Genomic DNA, 16,577 nt, shown 5'->3' with positions numbered 1-16,577 from the left:
ATGTGTTGCGCTAGAATCTGTGCTATTGTTTCTTAGTTTCATGGGGAGGATGGATTAATTATATTGTGTAGAATGATGATCTGTTAAATGTAGCCTTGGAAATAAATTATTCAATGTGTTATGTTTCCACAGGATAATTGAAGCAATCTGCATTGGCTGGTTCACTGCAGAGTGCATCGTGAGGTTCATTGTTTCCAAGAATAAGTGTGACTTTGTGAAAAGGCCCTTAAACATCATTGACTTGCTGGCCATCTCTCCTTATTACATCTCCATTTTCATGACCATTGTCACAGGGGAGAACCCACAGCTGCAGAGAGCCGGGGTGACCCTAAGGGTCCTGAGGATGATGCGAATATTTTGGGTCATAAAACTCGCAAGACACTTTATTGGCCTACAGACTCTGGGCCTCACCCTGAAACGTTGCTACAGAGAGATGGTCATGCTACTGGTCTTTATTTGTGTGGCTATGGCAATTTTCGGTGCACTGTCTCAGCTCCTCGAGCACGGGCTGGACCTTGAGATGAAAAATGAGGATTACTCAAGCATACCGGCGGCCTGCTGGTGGGTAATTATTTCCATGACCACCGTAGGCTATGGTGACATGTACCCTATATCAGTTCCTGGCAGAATACTTGGAGGGATATGCGTGGTCAGTGGGATTGTCCTGCTGGCATTGCCTATAACATTCATATACCACAGCTTTGTACAGTGTTACCATGAACTCAAGTTTAAATCTGCCAGGTATGGCAGGACATTATCAAACGAGTTCTTAAACTAATACTTGCAAAAGTTTTGCTAGATATTTATTTTGTTACTGTCAGCCAATGCTACTTGTTATTGCAGTACCATTCAGAAAGCTCTAGGCCTAGCCGCTTTTCTGCCCAAGGTACCAAACAAGATAGCGTCTTTTCATCTCTTATACATCTTTATGTTTTTCTTGTATACTCTATAAATATTGTCACTTTAACCATTGTTCAATCTATCAATAACTAAAATACATGTGGCAAGAAGGATTTGCATTTTATTTTAATTCCCCAGATTTTATTGTCATCCAATCTTACTGAGGTAGCTGCCTCATTATAGGCCTTACACTACCCACAGGGTCGCTGCAGGAAAGCAATTAAAACCAGGAACTTTTTAAAATGGATCTGTCACCTCCAGATAAAAAAACACATTCTGATGTATCTGGTTCACTGTGCATTGAGAAAACACAGACATTTTTTCTAAGCAATTCTCATTTCTCTCTCCCAAGTGGTCACCATCATACAATACGAGAATACCTACTGATTCTACTTACTCTGCCTTTTGCATAGAACGTCTAGAACACCTCTGGCATTAAAAAGTATATCCACCTATAAACAATATTGACTGTCAGGGAGGCCATTGTTGAAGCTATATGTCTTGATTGTGCAATGTTGTGCCCTAGCTTCATCAGTTTCAGCTGCAAAGAACTGTGGGGGTCATTCAAACCTGATCGCATGGTAGGACTATCAGGTCAGAACTACGCATGCGTATGCACCGCAATGCGCAGGCGCGTCGTACGGCTACAAAGCGGATCGTTGCTTGGTGATGGATTGTATGAAGAATCCATTCGCACAGCCAATCGCAAGGAGATTGACAGGAAGAAGGTGTTTCTGGGTGTCAAATTACCGTTTTCTGGGAGTGGTAGGAAAAACGCAGGCATGTCCAAGCGTTTGCAGGGCGGGTGTCTGATGTCAATTCCGGTCCCGGACAGGCTGAAGTGATCGCAGCGGCTGAGTAAGTCCTGGGCTACTCAGAAACTGCACAAAACTTTTTTGACCCCTAGCGAGCAATCAGGTCTGAATGACCCCCTAAGAATTTAGGTTGTGATGCATTGAATTGAACACACCATGTAATCCAAATTACATTCTGTTAACAGAAAGGGTGGCCTCACTCTATCGTGTTTTTTTTTATTTTAAATACTATACAGTAGTAGTTATTTTAAAGAGGGTCTCCAAGTGTTTCAAAAGAGGAACACTTGGTGAAAAAAATTGATAGGTTCTAACATACAGTACTTATTAATAGGAAAAGAAAGCTTTTTCATCTAAAGGGGCATTCAATTAGCTGTGATAACCTGTTTTTGCATTAAAAATGGGCTTATATAGCGACTTGTGAAAATGCGACTATTTAATTGTAAGCAAAAAATTATACATGATAATTCTCCCTAGATTTAATGGGGATTTCTTTTCACCAACTCCTGAAAAGTTATTGAAATTCCCTATTTTAAATTAAAAATGTGGGCACTTGGGTGGTCATTCCGAGTTGTTCGCTCGCTAGCTGCTTTTAGCAGCATTGCAAATGCTAGGCCGCCGCCCTCTGGGAGAGTATCTTAGCTTAGCAGAATAGCGAACGAAAGAGTAGCAGAATTGCTACAAAAAAATGTCGTGCAGTTTCTGAGTAGCTCCAGACCTACTCCTAGATTGCGATCACCTCAGTCCGTTTAGTTCCTGGTTTGATGTCACAAACACGCCCTGCGTTCGGCCAGCCACTCCCCCGTTTCTCCAGCCACTCCTGCGTTTTTACCTGGCACGCCTGTGTTTTTTAGCACACTCCCGGGAAACAGTCAGTAACCTCCCAGAAACGCCCCTTTCCTGTCAATCACTCACCGATCAGCAGTGCAACTGAAAAGCGCCGCACAAACACCAGCAAATCTACAAAGTTTTGTGTAAAATAACTTAGCGCATGCGCGCTGCGTACCATGCGCATTTACCACCCAATCGCTGTGTTGCGAAAAACGGCAACGAGCGAACAACTCGGAATGACCACCTTGGTTCAGAGCACCTTTGACACCCCACTTAATGACTAATTAGGCACTTTAAATGTTTTAATTAGCTCAGTATGGTCAATAACTATGTCATTTTTGGGGTGAAAAAATGCAGAGTGCACAAAAATGGGTTTATATATGTGGGATAGGTATTTTGGGTTGGTGCATGAGCGGGAAAGGTGTTTTAGGCTTGCAGGTGGGAGTTACAGGTGTTTTTAAAGATTTTTTAAGAGTCCCCTAAAATGACACAAAAACCTACTAAATTGCATTTTTATGCACTCCTAATTTAATTAGAGCACTTTTGCTGAAAAACACTTGCTTTCTATCATTTTTTAACTGTTTTAGAATAATGCATATGACAGGCATTTGACACAATTTAAGAACCCCAAATACTTTTATTGTGGGCCCTAACAGACTTCTATACTGTTATCCAATATTAGTTTTTGGGGTACAGGCCATTTGCACCCAGACTTTTTACTGGTTTTGCCGGCAAGAATGATCAGGAAAATCCCGTTTTCAAACATTTGTAAATGGATTGTATGAAAAATGGGAGTGTGCATACAGGCAATGAGCGGAATTTCTATATCTATATAATCTTCATAGCTGGATTGGGCAGTGTGTTGTGTATACACACTGCCCGATCCGTCATGATTGATGTCACGGACTAGGCGGGCATTTATATGCACCCGCCCAGTTCAGCTGTCAGTCACCGCCGGCTGCTGCAGCATGTGTACGAGCTCCCCCGTACACACACAACTATGTATCAATATACAGTGTCTGTAGATATATTGGTCATCATGTGTGCTGCAGGGTTGATGCGATATGTCTGTGAACGACGGCGTTCACAGACATATCGCTGGTACACACTGGTCAACGGACCAGCGATATATCGCCCGTTCAATAGATTGGCCGATATATCGGCCAGTGTGTACCCAGCATGAGCAGCCAAATCTGCATCTGTATGGGCAACTTGAAAGTTTTCCAAAGATAAATCATACTAAATATATAATCATCACAACAAATCAATCAAGTAAGTTTAGTATTTTTATGAACATAAACTGAATTTGCAGTATAAAATAAGCATCTCTATTAACCACTTGCCTGGCATGGTCGCATCAGATGCGACCATGCCTGCAAGTGCTCTATCTGACCTGGTCGCACAGGATGCAACCAGTCAGATAGAGAGTGTTATCAGCGGCAGGGAAGATAAACTTCCCTCCGCTGCTGCTGTCAGAGGGACCGGAAGGTCCCTCTGCCTCCCTGCACTCTCCCTCTGTGTCTGCCGTGCTGCCGATCACTGCTGATTGGTCAGCACGGCAGGATCACCCCCCTCCAGCGGCTACAGACAATGGCAGCCGCTGGGGAGTGTAAGTGAACCCTCCCAAGACACCCCCAGAACCCCCCCTGTATACCTGCAGGCTGTCCCGCCTTTCAAAATGAAAGCTGCGATTGTCGCGATGTTCCCGATGTTCCGATGGTTGTGTTGTTCCCAATTGATGTTTTGATGTTTTTTGGGGGACATTTACGGGAAAAAAAAATTTTTCATTTTTTTTTTTTACTAAAATCTTTTGGGATAGGGTTAAATTCATGTTCTTCACCTAATTCACTCATAAAAAAACCCCGACAATTTCGGAGCGGTTTTTGGCAAAATAAATTTTCAGTTAAGTGGTTAATGATACATACAGTTAAATGTTTTAAATATCTGGTAATCAAATAATAAAGGTTAACTGCACTACCAAATGTAATCACCAGGTGGTGTTTAATGTGTTTCGTATAGTGATGTATTGTTCAATCAGAACTTTAAGACAGGAAAAAATAGCTGTATCAGTTGTGTTGTGCCTAAAAAGAAAACCAGAGAAACATTACTATTTCTATACATTGGTCTTTGGTAATAATGAATAAATATTTTGGCAAAAGGGTGTCATAATCTCTGGCATATTTATAATGGGTGCAGTGGGGGCCCACACTGCACACCCTGGGTCTTCAGCAGCAGCGCTTTAGAAATCACCAGGAAAATGGCACAGCTGCCATTTTCCCGGCATTTCGTGCATGTGCATTAAGAAAATCACAGGGATAATGGCTGCCGTGCGATTTTCCCAGAGACCTGAGCATGCGCACCATACTCGGGGACACCGCTCAGGTCCCCTAGTGACCCTAGTGCCCAGAGTTTAAAGCGCTGCCGGATGGAGAGTAGGGGGCCCATATGGAGTCTGCACTCTGCACACAGGCCTCCTGAAGTGCTCCTGGTCATAATGTGTCTATTTTCCTTGTTTAATACAATTTAAATTCCAGAAGAATCATATTGGTTTTGGAAGCAAAAAGTAAATAAGGGTGGTGTTTATTTAGATTAGCTCCACAACAGAATTCCACCCAAAATAATAGAGTTTTTATTTGCTTTTTTGTAAGTGTAGCCTTTAAGGCAGAGGTTCTCAAACTCGGACCTCGGGGGATGTTTTGCAGGTCTCCTCACAGAATCGCAAGTGAAATAATTAGCTCCACCTGTGGACCTTTTAAAATGTGTCAGTGAGTAATTAATACACCTGTGCACCTGCTGGGTTACCTGCAAAACATGCACTGTGTGTGCCCCCGAGGACCGAGTTTGAGAACCTCTGCTTTAAGGCATGGTATATTATATTACATGTGTGCAAGTGTGCTTTTTATTTATTTACATACAAAATTGATGGCTCAATGTTAAAGAACTACTTTTGGGGTGTTTGCATATTATGAATAGTTAATGTAATCTGCATTAAAATTAAATTGTTTGGTCCACATACAATAAGTAATTTCACAATCAATATTAGAGCTATAGTAGCTTAAAGGAATATTACCCCCATGTTACTGTGTGACTGTCTAGAATACATCTGTTGCTGCTACCGGGATCTGTCCCTTTCTGGTATAACTGTATTTAAAGGGACACTAACGTCAGCATTTTCTCCTTACGGGTGATGTGTGCAGGAAAAAAGAGGTGCTGTTCGGTCTGATTTACTGTTCTGTTGTTTCGAATGATACGTCTTTAGGATACAATGAATTTGTTTACATGTAGCAGACAATCATTGGTACTTGAATGTCCCTTTTCATTCATTTTTCTGTCTTGCGGCCCCTACCAACTTTCTCCCCTATAAACAATTGTCCTATTAGACAGTAAAGCACGTCTATTTACAGAACGAATAGAGAGTGTGTCAGAGAGAGGTGGTAGGGCAATCATTAGGAGACAATATGAAGAAAAATAAGGGTGCTTCAAACTGACCGTAACTGCGGCTTGTAACAGTTAGTGTCACAGAATGTATTAAAAGCCGTTCTAGACACATTTTATATCATTGTATTTAAAACTTCATTAGATATATCATATGAGAGAACTTTATAACGTGTTTTATATACCCTGGCGCGGACTTCATACAATGCAGACATACATTTTATGGGATTACCCAATAAAGGTTGGGACCTATCACTTCTGTAGTAACCACTGACCTCAGTAAGGACACTGGTCCACTATACAAAATGGCTTCCTCTACTGAGTGCTCAGTTATAGAATGTCTTCCTATAAAATTTACAGACCACATTCTCCATAGTTACCAACAATCCCTAATATTTTTTGGCATATTACAATGGGTTTGATTAAGTTATTGTAAAGATTACTTTTATCCTAATGAGTCTTCTGAAATAACTTATTTTTTACCCCTTACCAATCCTCCTGGGGAGGGGACGAAGTGCACCATGCCACATATGATAAAACTATGTGTGTCCACTGCAGTCAAACCATTGTAACTGTGTCGTCAGTATAAGATTAAATATAATGTTTTACCATAATGTTTAAACTTATACAGCCAACACAGTTACAATGCTTTAACTAAACACCTTTATTAAAGACACAGTACCTTGACGCTGGGAATCCTCCCTTCTAGTAGAAATCAGTAGCAGTGTGCCAGCCAAGTCCTCCATGTGACTATCGATGGGAGAAGTTCTTTATCTAAAAGGTGTTTTCAACTCAATTCAATTGCACTCTATGAGGTTGTACATACCCTACTATAATTTTTATGACATTCATTGGTTTCTGAGTTTTTCACTAAAGCCTTTATAGCTAGTTGTTTATTTCTATTGCTCTTGGATACAGCACATCTCAACTCTGAACAATGGATGCAATTGTATACACAGAGCATTCTTATTTCCTATCCAAGGGCAGGAAAAAATAGCAAGTATTTTCTGAAAAGCACAGAACATAGTCAAATATGTATTGTAAAGGTTGCAGTAGTGCATGTATAGCGCAATAAATCTGTAAAAGATTACTTTGCGTAATAATTTCTATTGTGTTCTCAAATTATAAATGCATTTTTTTTTTTAATTGAGTTATGTCAAGCCCTGCTCATTACATTGGTCTATTCAGATTTTAGTTTATGCAAAGTGCAAAAAGATATTTGCCTTAGACTACAAGTATTCAAGCGAATCTCTGCTTAAGCTTCCTATATCATGTGATACCAGAGCCGGCCCTAGCCAATATGATGCCCTAGGCAAGATTTTGGCTGGTGCCCCCTAGCACCACCGATGGTTCCGCCTCTGACCTTGCACCTCTTTCCCAGCACCATCAACCCATAGCAGTATTTATTTTGGGGTTTGTACCCCCTATATTTTAAATAGGAACAGTTCGCACATTTGGCGCGCAGCCCAAAAAGGGGTGTGTTTTTGCTGGCAAGGGGCATGGCCACACAATAGTACCCCCAATTCCAATTATGCTACACAGTACTGCAACTTTATTCACATTTGATCATGCAATAGTGTCCATAATTCTTATTATATCCCACAGTAGTATCACTTTACCTTATAAACGTTACTCCTCACAGTAGAGCTCCTTATTTACATTACATCACACTGAATTGCTCCTTATTCACATTACGCCACACCATATTGCTCTTTATTCACATTAAACGAGACAGTAGTGCCCTTTCTATATGCAACGCCACATAGTAGAGCCCCTTATACACATAATGCCACACAGTAATGCCCCTTACACATATGAGACACATTATTAATGTCCTTAAACACATAATGCACCTTACACATTATGTCAACCTTTATTAATGCCCTTTTACACGTAATGTCCCTTACACATATGCTGCACATTATTAATGCCCTAATACACATAATGACACACATAGTGCCCCCTACACATTTGCTGCACATTATTAGTGCCCCTATACACATAATGACACACATACAGTAGTACCCTGTTACACATATGCCGCACATTATTAATGCCCTTATACATATAATGACACACATAGTGCCCCTTACTCATATGTTGCACATTATTAATGTATTTTTACATGACACACATAATGCTCCTTACACATATTCTGAACACTACTGCACAACCAACCTACTCACATGCACACAACACTCACACTGCCACTAACACTGTGACCTCTGCCTCTGCTTAAATACAGATGTGTCCTCATAAATCTTGCCTCAATGCTAATGTCGGGCACATTTTTTTATGAAAATGCATCTTATTTGCATTGCTATGTGGCTAGGATGATTAAAATGATATGCAGCATGCCTATATACTGTGTGAGACTGTGGCTGTATCTGCATATGAAATGCTACACACAGAATATAGGCATGCTGCATATCATTTTAATCAGCAGAAGCTGCTAATGCCCCTAGGCATACCAGATGCCCTAGGCAATTGCCTAGTTTGCCTATGCCTATGGCCGGCTCTGTGTGATACCACAAAATGCTAAAATAAAAACAATAAAGTCCATTGTTCGGATTGAAGAACTAGACACTTGAAATGTGTATTTTTGACTGTTTAACACGTCTTTATGTCTGTTTTAACACTTTATGACACAGAACAAGTTTTTGTTATTTGATACTGGTTCTGAAATGTCCTTAAAATTATATTGCTGTTTAGAGGTAAAAGTTGGTGATGTTAACTAATTTGACTAAATAAACATCTTTATATTTTATCTGTTTCCTGATTGGTTTCCGTATCACCCGGTAAACTGAGAAATAAGTGCAAGATAATACAGTAGAAAGCTAAGAAAACACTAATCAAATCCATCATACACCATGCTTGTCTACTCCTGAAAACTAGAATCAGGGAGATTATAGTAGAATGCGCAGCGTTGAGGGGGCGTGTCATACTCTGCTGAAAGGGCGTGTCTAGCAACACATATGGGCGTGTCTACACAGAAATGTTAGTTGCGAGATATCTACATGTTATAATAACAATAATTTTATTTATATAGCGCTCTTTCTCCAATAGGACTCAAGGCACTTAATAGATAGAATGAACATAATACAGTGTAGAAACAATGAAGTACAGATTAGCTTTTCATAAAATACAGAGAGCATGGATATACTTAAGGGACATTAAGGGAATGCTTGCGTAAACAGGAAAGTCTTGAGTCTATTTTTGAAGAATTCTAGAGTGGAGGCCTCTCAAAGTGTGGGGGGGAAGTGAGTTCCAGAGAGTCGGAACCACAAAGCTGAAATCTCGACTCCCAGATGTATTACGGGAGATGCTAGATACTGTTAAAAGTCCTTAATTTACATATCATAGTAATCGAGCTTTGAAAGTCAGTAAGCAAATCTTGAAGACGATTTACCATCTTATATTTGTGTATGACATTTGTAACAATATATTTTGGGAAATTCTGCAAGATACTAACATTGCTGCCTGCAATACAGGGTTTCTTGTTCAACTATTCAATGTGATATTTATTTTCTTCTCATTCAGCACAATATATATATATATATATATATATATAAATACAAAAGCCCTCACTCAATCACTGATTGACTTATCACTAATTCTCTTACTTTCTGATATGTTAGGAAGCTGAAATTTAACATAGGTATTCTGCAGGTGGGAAATAGTAAAACTATGTAATTAGAATTTTAATAAACCTCCCCTAAGGGGATGAAAAGGGGGCTGACATAATGATGTCATTACCGATGCGAAGCTTGCGTTGCGGGAGCAATAATGGCTGAATGGACAATCGGATCAAAATTTGGATTGCACCTCCAGTGTGTAGAATTTAATAATCTACAAATATTTCACTTTTTACTGTATCTGCTACGAGTGCTCCTCGGTTAACGCCAAGAACCATGGATTTATATTTACTTACATTAAGAAGTCTCAAATTTACAGCTCTATGGAGGTACAAATGTTTAACGCTCATTTATATTTACAACCATGAAAATCAGAAGCTCCCATGTGAAGAACGGGTAGAACAGCTAGTACATGATAAATGTGATGCCCATGCAATAAATTCCAAATGCAATTTGACTTTGTGTGAAAATATATTAGTAAGATTTTCAGTTTATTAAATATTATTTTATTGTGAACACTAGACTGTCTGCAACTTTTCCATACCATTATATAATCCTTCAAATCATTAGCAAAACCAGATCTAAACAAATGTATTTAAAGATTACTAATAAAAATTCTTACCGTAAGTCACAGCACATACCAGCAACAGCAGCATGCTATAAATCACTGTACACCAAAACAAATAAGAAGACACTGTGTGATCATGTGCTGCTGTCCATCCTGCCTGGGGTTCCACAAGGGGAGATAGTTAGAGTCTTCAGCATAGACTCCTGAACAGCTACAGCAAATCAAAGTGATTACAGCAATTCACTCTCCTTGCAAAGAAACTTCTTAGTGGAACTCCTGGCAGGCTGAGTTGAAATGTAGTGAAGAATCTGAAGAATCCGGGAGATTTGATTTACAATGCCAGGTAGCAGGAGATAAATCACTGAAACAGGAGCCTCCTGCAGGAAGCGGGAAGGTAGGCAACTATGACATACTGTTCACAGAAATGCTTAGCTACCAGTTAGTCCAACATTTCAGTTTTAATGCAGACTTTCATCAGAGATTGATTAAAACTATAGTGTTGCACTAACTGGTGACTATTTCATACCTGTTAAAGCCTGTACCAATTCCTGATTATATATATTTTTCTTTTAGGAAGGTGGATATATTTACAGTATAAATACAGAAGCTTGCCTAATGAACACTGAAGTGATGACATTAGAACTCACCGTTAATAAATTTGTTGCGAAGGTTGTACTTTCATGGAGATTTACTTACTTTAAGAAAGGAAGGATGAAGGCAATGCAACCAGATTAAAGTCTGAGAAGCACTATGCTCCTTATGATGCAAGTGAGATGAGGATGTTTTTTCAAACCTGCGGAATAGTCACTTCAATCTACTTTTAGCTGCAGAACTTTGACATGCTTCATCAGAAGAATTTGGCTTTAAGTCAGTCGAACAAAAGATGTCCTATTCTGCCCAGAATTCTATATTATTATACTCTAAAATATATCACTCAGTGGAATATCACTGCCATCTTCCCAGTTCAAAATACTGAATTTAACTACGCAGTGTGGATTGGCAAAGCAAAACAGAAATCAAAGATTGTATGCAGGGACTTTGCACTTCTTTGTATTTCATTTATCTTCTCTTAAAAGGATACATTATTGTATAATCACTATGTTGGTATAAAACCTCTTGTGACAGTATAAACAATTGGAAAGCTTTGCTTTTGTATCTAAGGCTTTGTATATACAAGCCTAATTGTAAAGTACTTAAACTGCTTTTTAAAGCCTATTAAATGTCATATATATATATATATATATATATATATATATATATAAAAAAAGCCTATAAGTGAATGGGCCGGTACACACACAGGAGCTGATTCTGAGTGGTGAGGTGAGCAGTAAAGAGCGTGTAACTTTGAACCTTGGCAAAATCATGTTGCACTGTGGTATATATTATATTTTTACATTTATTTTTATTTATTTTACACTCCTGTTTTCCCTACCACTCATCTATTCCTTCCTGTTCTCTCTGCCATCAATCAACCCCTTTGGTCCTTTCTGCCATCCATCCACTACCTCCTGTCGTCTCTGCCATTCATCTCCTCTCTGCTGTCCTCCATGCTATCATCCCCCTCCCCACTGTGCCTCCTGATATCTTCCCCGCTCTGCTATCCTTCGCCATCGTCCCTGCCCCCTGCTGCCATCCCTCTTCCTCCTCTTCTTTCATTTACATTAGTCACACAGTGGTGGTTAGAAGGGGCTTCCCTTGATGGCGGGCTTGTTGTCTGGTCCTGCTCCATGCTCATTAGAATAGATGGAGTCCCATGATGCAGCTGCTCTCAGTCACTGATTGGCTGGGAGCATGTTGCGCATTGATGATGTCACCATGCAGTACCCTCCCATCAGTCACTGAGGGCAGCTGCATTATGGGACTCCATCTAACCTACAGGCAACTCAGTTGGGAGGACTTGAGAGAACCAGACTATGTGATTGGAACTGAGAAGGTAAGTATTACCTCACTGTTCCCCAGCCTAAAGTGTTTTTTTTAAATACCAGAATACCAGAGATTTAATGTTTATGATCCCATGTATATTTGGGACTCATAAATGTCTGGGATCCCAGGAATGAAATCCCTAGTCTAAACGCTAATCTAAATTGCATTGTAAAAACAATCTGCTAAGCATTTGTGGGCTACAGTATATGCAAAAGCTGTCAGTATTTACCCTGCAGACTAAAAAAATGTATTTGCATTTCAAAATGGTTTCTTCCAGATACAAAGTTGATTGCTTTTTATTTATTTGCTCCCAACTCAGAATCCGCTATATATTTTCTGACACTTTGTTTCGATGTTGCCTGTAGTCCTCAGAAACATGGGAGGATTGGCTTCCGGAATCATGGGACAGTTCACGCTGGGGCCAATGCTCCCCACAGTGACTTTCTACAGCCCCTAGCTGCCCAGTGGCAAATGCAGGATTTCTAGAGGGAGGTTTCTAAATGCAGTCCACAATTTTCCACTCTGCGGAACATTGGAGCAAGTGCTGGAGTCTGGGGGAGCGGTAGAAGAACCTAGTAACGACCCTGGATATTAATGTAAATATTGTCTTTTTATATACTGGATACTGTATGGAATGCAGTATTAATATTTAGCACTACAAATGGTCTATGGTATAGGCTATATTAAACATATTTAAATAACATAAATAAGTGGTCAGGAATAAATTAAACATACCATTATAAATAAATACAAAAACATAGTAGAACTGCTCTTTCTAAGCACATATTCCCCTACCTCATGATAAGGCTCCTGTCTCTTCTTCCTGGCAGCTACTCTCTGGTCCAGAGCACTGATTGAGGACTCAGAACCACACACAGCAAACTTGGTAGAATAATCTGATACAACTGGACATGTGCAGCAGCTCTGCTATGTCTCTTAAACTGCATGATGTGGCGGCAGCTCTGTCACGATCCGGGTACTGAGACACCATTCTGCCTTCTGGATGTACGTCCTCCATGGGCCTCTGCTGCCGCTCCTGTCTCGCTGACCGCCGCGCGCCGCTGGGCGCATGTGATTCTGCTACTGCGGCCTACATCGCCATTGTTACACCTGTCCTGTAGTACTTAATTCCCCTTCCTTGTGTGTTCATGAGCGCAGCCATGTTAGACTCCAGTCACATGTCATTATTCCTCCTATCCACGGTGCTGGAGCCTTGTCATAATTGCCAGACCAATCCCTGCTATGCAGCAGGTATAAATATCCTGTCCCAGCTCCCAAAAGATTGTCAGTGCTTCCATTGTCATCTGTGATTCCAGCCTACAAGCTTCACTACAGACTTTCTCCTGCAATTCCATTCTGCAGTTCAGCCTGACTTCCCTGGTGATTACACTCTGCAGTGTAACCCGACTCTCCAGTGTTAACCCTCTACAGTCTACTTTGGATTCCTGTGTTTGAACTTTTGCTTTTCAGTAATCATCCTTCATTCTTCAGTTCCAGCGCACTCCAGCTTCTTTTGACATCTTCCAATGAACCCCAGCTTCTTTACTCATCTTCCAGCGAACCCCAGCTTCATTTATTGTTTACAGAACTTTCCTCCATATTCCAGGTTACTGGTCTTTACCAATTGTGCACCTAATTATCACGTGTGACTTTCTATTATTCTTTTGCACGTTATTTGACTTTTTATTTAATAAAAGCACTTAAGGCATTTCCAGTTGTCGTGGTCACGCCCTCGGGCATTCATTGCTACTGTCATTACGCATGTCCAGGAGTCACATAGCTCCTCCTAAGTTCAAATACCCGTCAGCCCCTACAACTGAGGCTCCCAGTCACGGTCTCCAGCCCTCAGTTGTGACAAGCTCTAGTAATCGTGTTATATACCATTGCTATTGTTGTCATAATTTGAGCCACTTGCCAAGAGGAGGGGCGTTTCTGGGCAAACAGAAACCCCCCCCCTGCGTTTGCCTATGCTGCCCCCTGTTCTGGGCTGATTCACAGGGTCTGGGGAGCCCAGGAAATGGTCTTTCCCTTCCAGCACTATCGGGGTGAAGCTTAAGAGAACTAGAGGGAAGTAGCTGGATATTATTCACAACTGGCAGGATTAGAAGGAAACGGTAATGTTCATTGATACCGCTTTCAGATCGCAAATGCCGGATCCCACCCGGGAAGAGAAATGTGTCCTTACCTGGTGGGATCCGGCATTTGCTCTGCTTTGCTGGCTTTCCGACCCGGTAATATACCATAGCAGCTGGGGGGGGCAGCAGGGGCGGGGGTGGAGGCAGCGCTGGGAGAAGAGCTCATCTTCTGCGCCGCCTCTCCCTATGCTGTGAATGGGAGCCGTGTCGCATCAACATGGCTCCCATTCACACTGCGCCTGACCCGGTATTCAACCCAGGTATAACCATTCTTTTATACCAGGTTGAATTACCAGGTCAGACGACCCGCTAATTCAGGCAAAGTGCTTTCACATCGTACACTGACCCGTTGCCGTGTCGATACCGGGTTATTTGTGCGATGTGAAAGGGGTATGAGGCACCAATTCCAAAGAATCCATAGTAATGATATAAATGGTATACAAATTTGCAAATTCTGGGCCTAATTCAGATCTGATCGCTGGGCTGCATTTTTTGCTGCCCTGCGATCAGATATTCACCGCCTGTAGGAGGAGGGGAAAATGCAGTGCAAGTGTGCGATCGCTTCGTTAGCAAAGCAGCACAAAATCAGTTTGTGCAGTCTCTGCGCAGCCCAGGACTTACTCTCCTGCTGTGATTGAATCCTCCTGATCGGGGCCGGAGCTGAAGTCAGACACTCTCCCTCATAAAGCCTGAGCCCGCCTTCGTTTTTCTGGACACTCCTAGAAAACGGTCAGTTGCCATCCACAAATTGCCTCTTCCTGTCAATCTGCTTGCGAATGCCCGTCCAAATGGATCCTTCACACAATCTCGTCACTGACCGGCGAACCCCTTTGCAGCCATGCGATGCGCCAGTGCAGTGCAGCTCAGACGCATGCGCAGTTCGGATCTGATCGCACGCTGTGGAAAAAACGCACCGCAGCGATCAGATCTGAATTACCCCCACAGTTTAATAATATTACATTTTTGATCAGGGAAGTTCACATTTCGCCCTGCACGAAAACTTATTTAACTATTTATTAGCTGGTTGACTATGCTGGCTGGTTGACTATGTCATTGGTTATATTTCTACGGAAACAGGTGTCTTCCAGACTGTGCTCTCCTACGTCAATAGTGAATACCAATTTAACCATATGCCCAGGAAGAAACTAGTTCTTCAGAGTTTCCCCTTTGCAAAGAAACCACCATACATGTACAGAAGACCCACTTAGGATAAATCACACATACATCAAAAAAGGAAAAAACTGTGTCCAAAGTATATTGGAAGCTGGTTCTCGGATTTTTAAACAGAGCCACAGGGCTGTCTATAATTGTTTGCCCCTGATATGCCAGTTTTGTTGTGGCATTAGCATAAAGTCACAGACACAGCTGCAGCAAAAGATGCAAGGAAGGCTGCGACTGCACCCAACTCAGAATAAGGCCCTATGAGGGGGGAGTATCCTGCTCACTCCACAGACCCCACCGCCTCAACAGACCCACCCCGTTAGGGCTGCTTCCCAGAAATCTCCCAGGCTGGTTTTCCATCCCAATCTGCCCTTGCTCAGAAGCAATAACCTTCAATGGGTTATGAGGGAATGATTGCTAAGTATATATAGCATATTATGCAGCAGCAAAGTTTTGATACAGTTTATGTTAATAAACACACTTGTAACATATTCCTAAAGCGCCCAAGTTTGGCGGCAGTGCGGGATGCCGGCCGAACTCTGACTTCCTTTTTAAAGGAGCAATCATTTACAAGGTTCATGCTTTGTACATGGATGCCCTTTTAAAAGTCAGAGTTCGGCCGGCATCCCGCACAGCTGCCGAACTGGGGCACTATTACATCCGGCCCCATGTGTACAGGAAATTTTATAAAGAGTGTCAAGCACATGCTGCAACCATCACCCAAAGCTATTATCAATGCATGAGTAGTGAATGTACTGTACTATATTATCGGGATGTAGTCAGGATCCCGGCGGTCAGAATACCGACACCGGGATCCTGACCGCCAGAATGCCGGCTGCGGCGCCACAGCTACTCCCACTCCCGGGTGTTCACGACACCCATGGAGTGGGAATAGAACCTGTGGTGAGTGCAGTGAGCCACTGAGCCCACAGCATGGCAAACAGAGCAAGCTAGCAAGGGGCTTCACTGCGCTTGCCCCCCTGCCGGCATTCTGGCGGTTAGGATCCCAGCGTTGGTATTCTGACCGCCGGGGTCCCGTACCCAACCCATATTATCAATAGAGCGGGCTACTTATTGTAATCTGTGGTCAGTCTGACATTTATCTTGATTTCAGGACTTACTGTATATCACAAAAGCCTGCAAATTTAATAAGGGACTGTAGAAATTTCTATCCACT

At 41.7% G+C, this 16,577-nt stretch overlaps 1 protein-coding gene across 3 annotated transcripts in view; it reads left to right on the top strand.

Annotated features, from left to right (window-relative positions):
* The window catches only part of KCNG3 (potassium voltage-gated channel modifier subfamily G member 3), an 80,916-nt gene extending 72,214 nt beyond the window's left edge, over positions 1-8,702 (top strand). For 2 of the 3 annotated variants that reach the window (XM_063918327.1, XM_063918326.1), the window contains exon 2: positions 133-8,702. In XM_063918327.1, the coding sequence (XP_063774397.1) occupies positions 133-778 (646 nt within the window). In that variant the 3' untranslated portion in view covers positions 779-8,702. The remainder of the gene's footprint in view (positions 1-132) is intronic. The other variant, XR_010176178.1, reaches the window with a different exon arrangement.
* The last annotated feature ends 7,875 nt before the right edge of the window (positions 8,703-16,577 follow it).

Source organism: Pseudophryne corroboree, chromosome 4, assembly GCF_028390025.1.
Source record: "Pseudophryne corroboree isolate aPseCor3 chromosome 4, aPseCor3.hap2, whole genome shotgun sequence".
Taxonomy (NCBI): Eukaryota; Metazoa; Chordata; class Amphibia; order Anura; family Myobatrachidae; genus Pseudophryne; species Pseudophryne corroboree.
The sequence above is the reverse complement of the archived record's forward strand: the minus strand, read 5'-3'. Positions and strand labels throughout refer to the sequence as shown.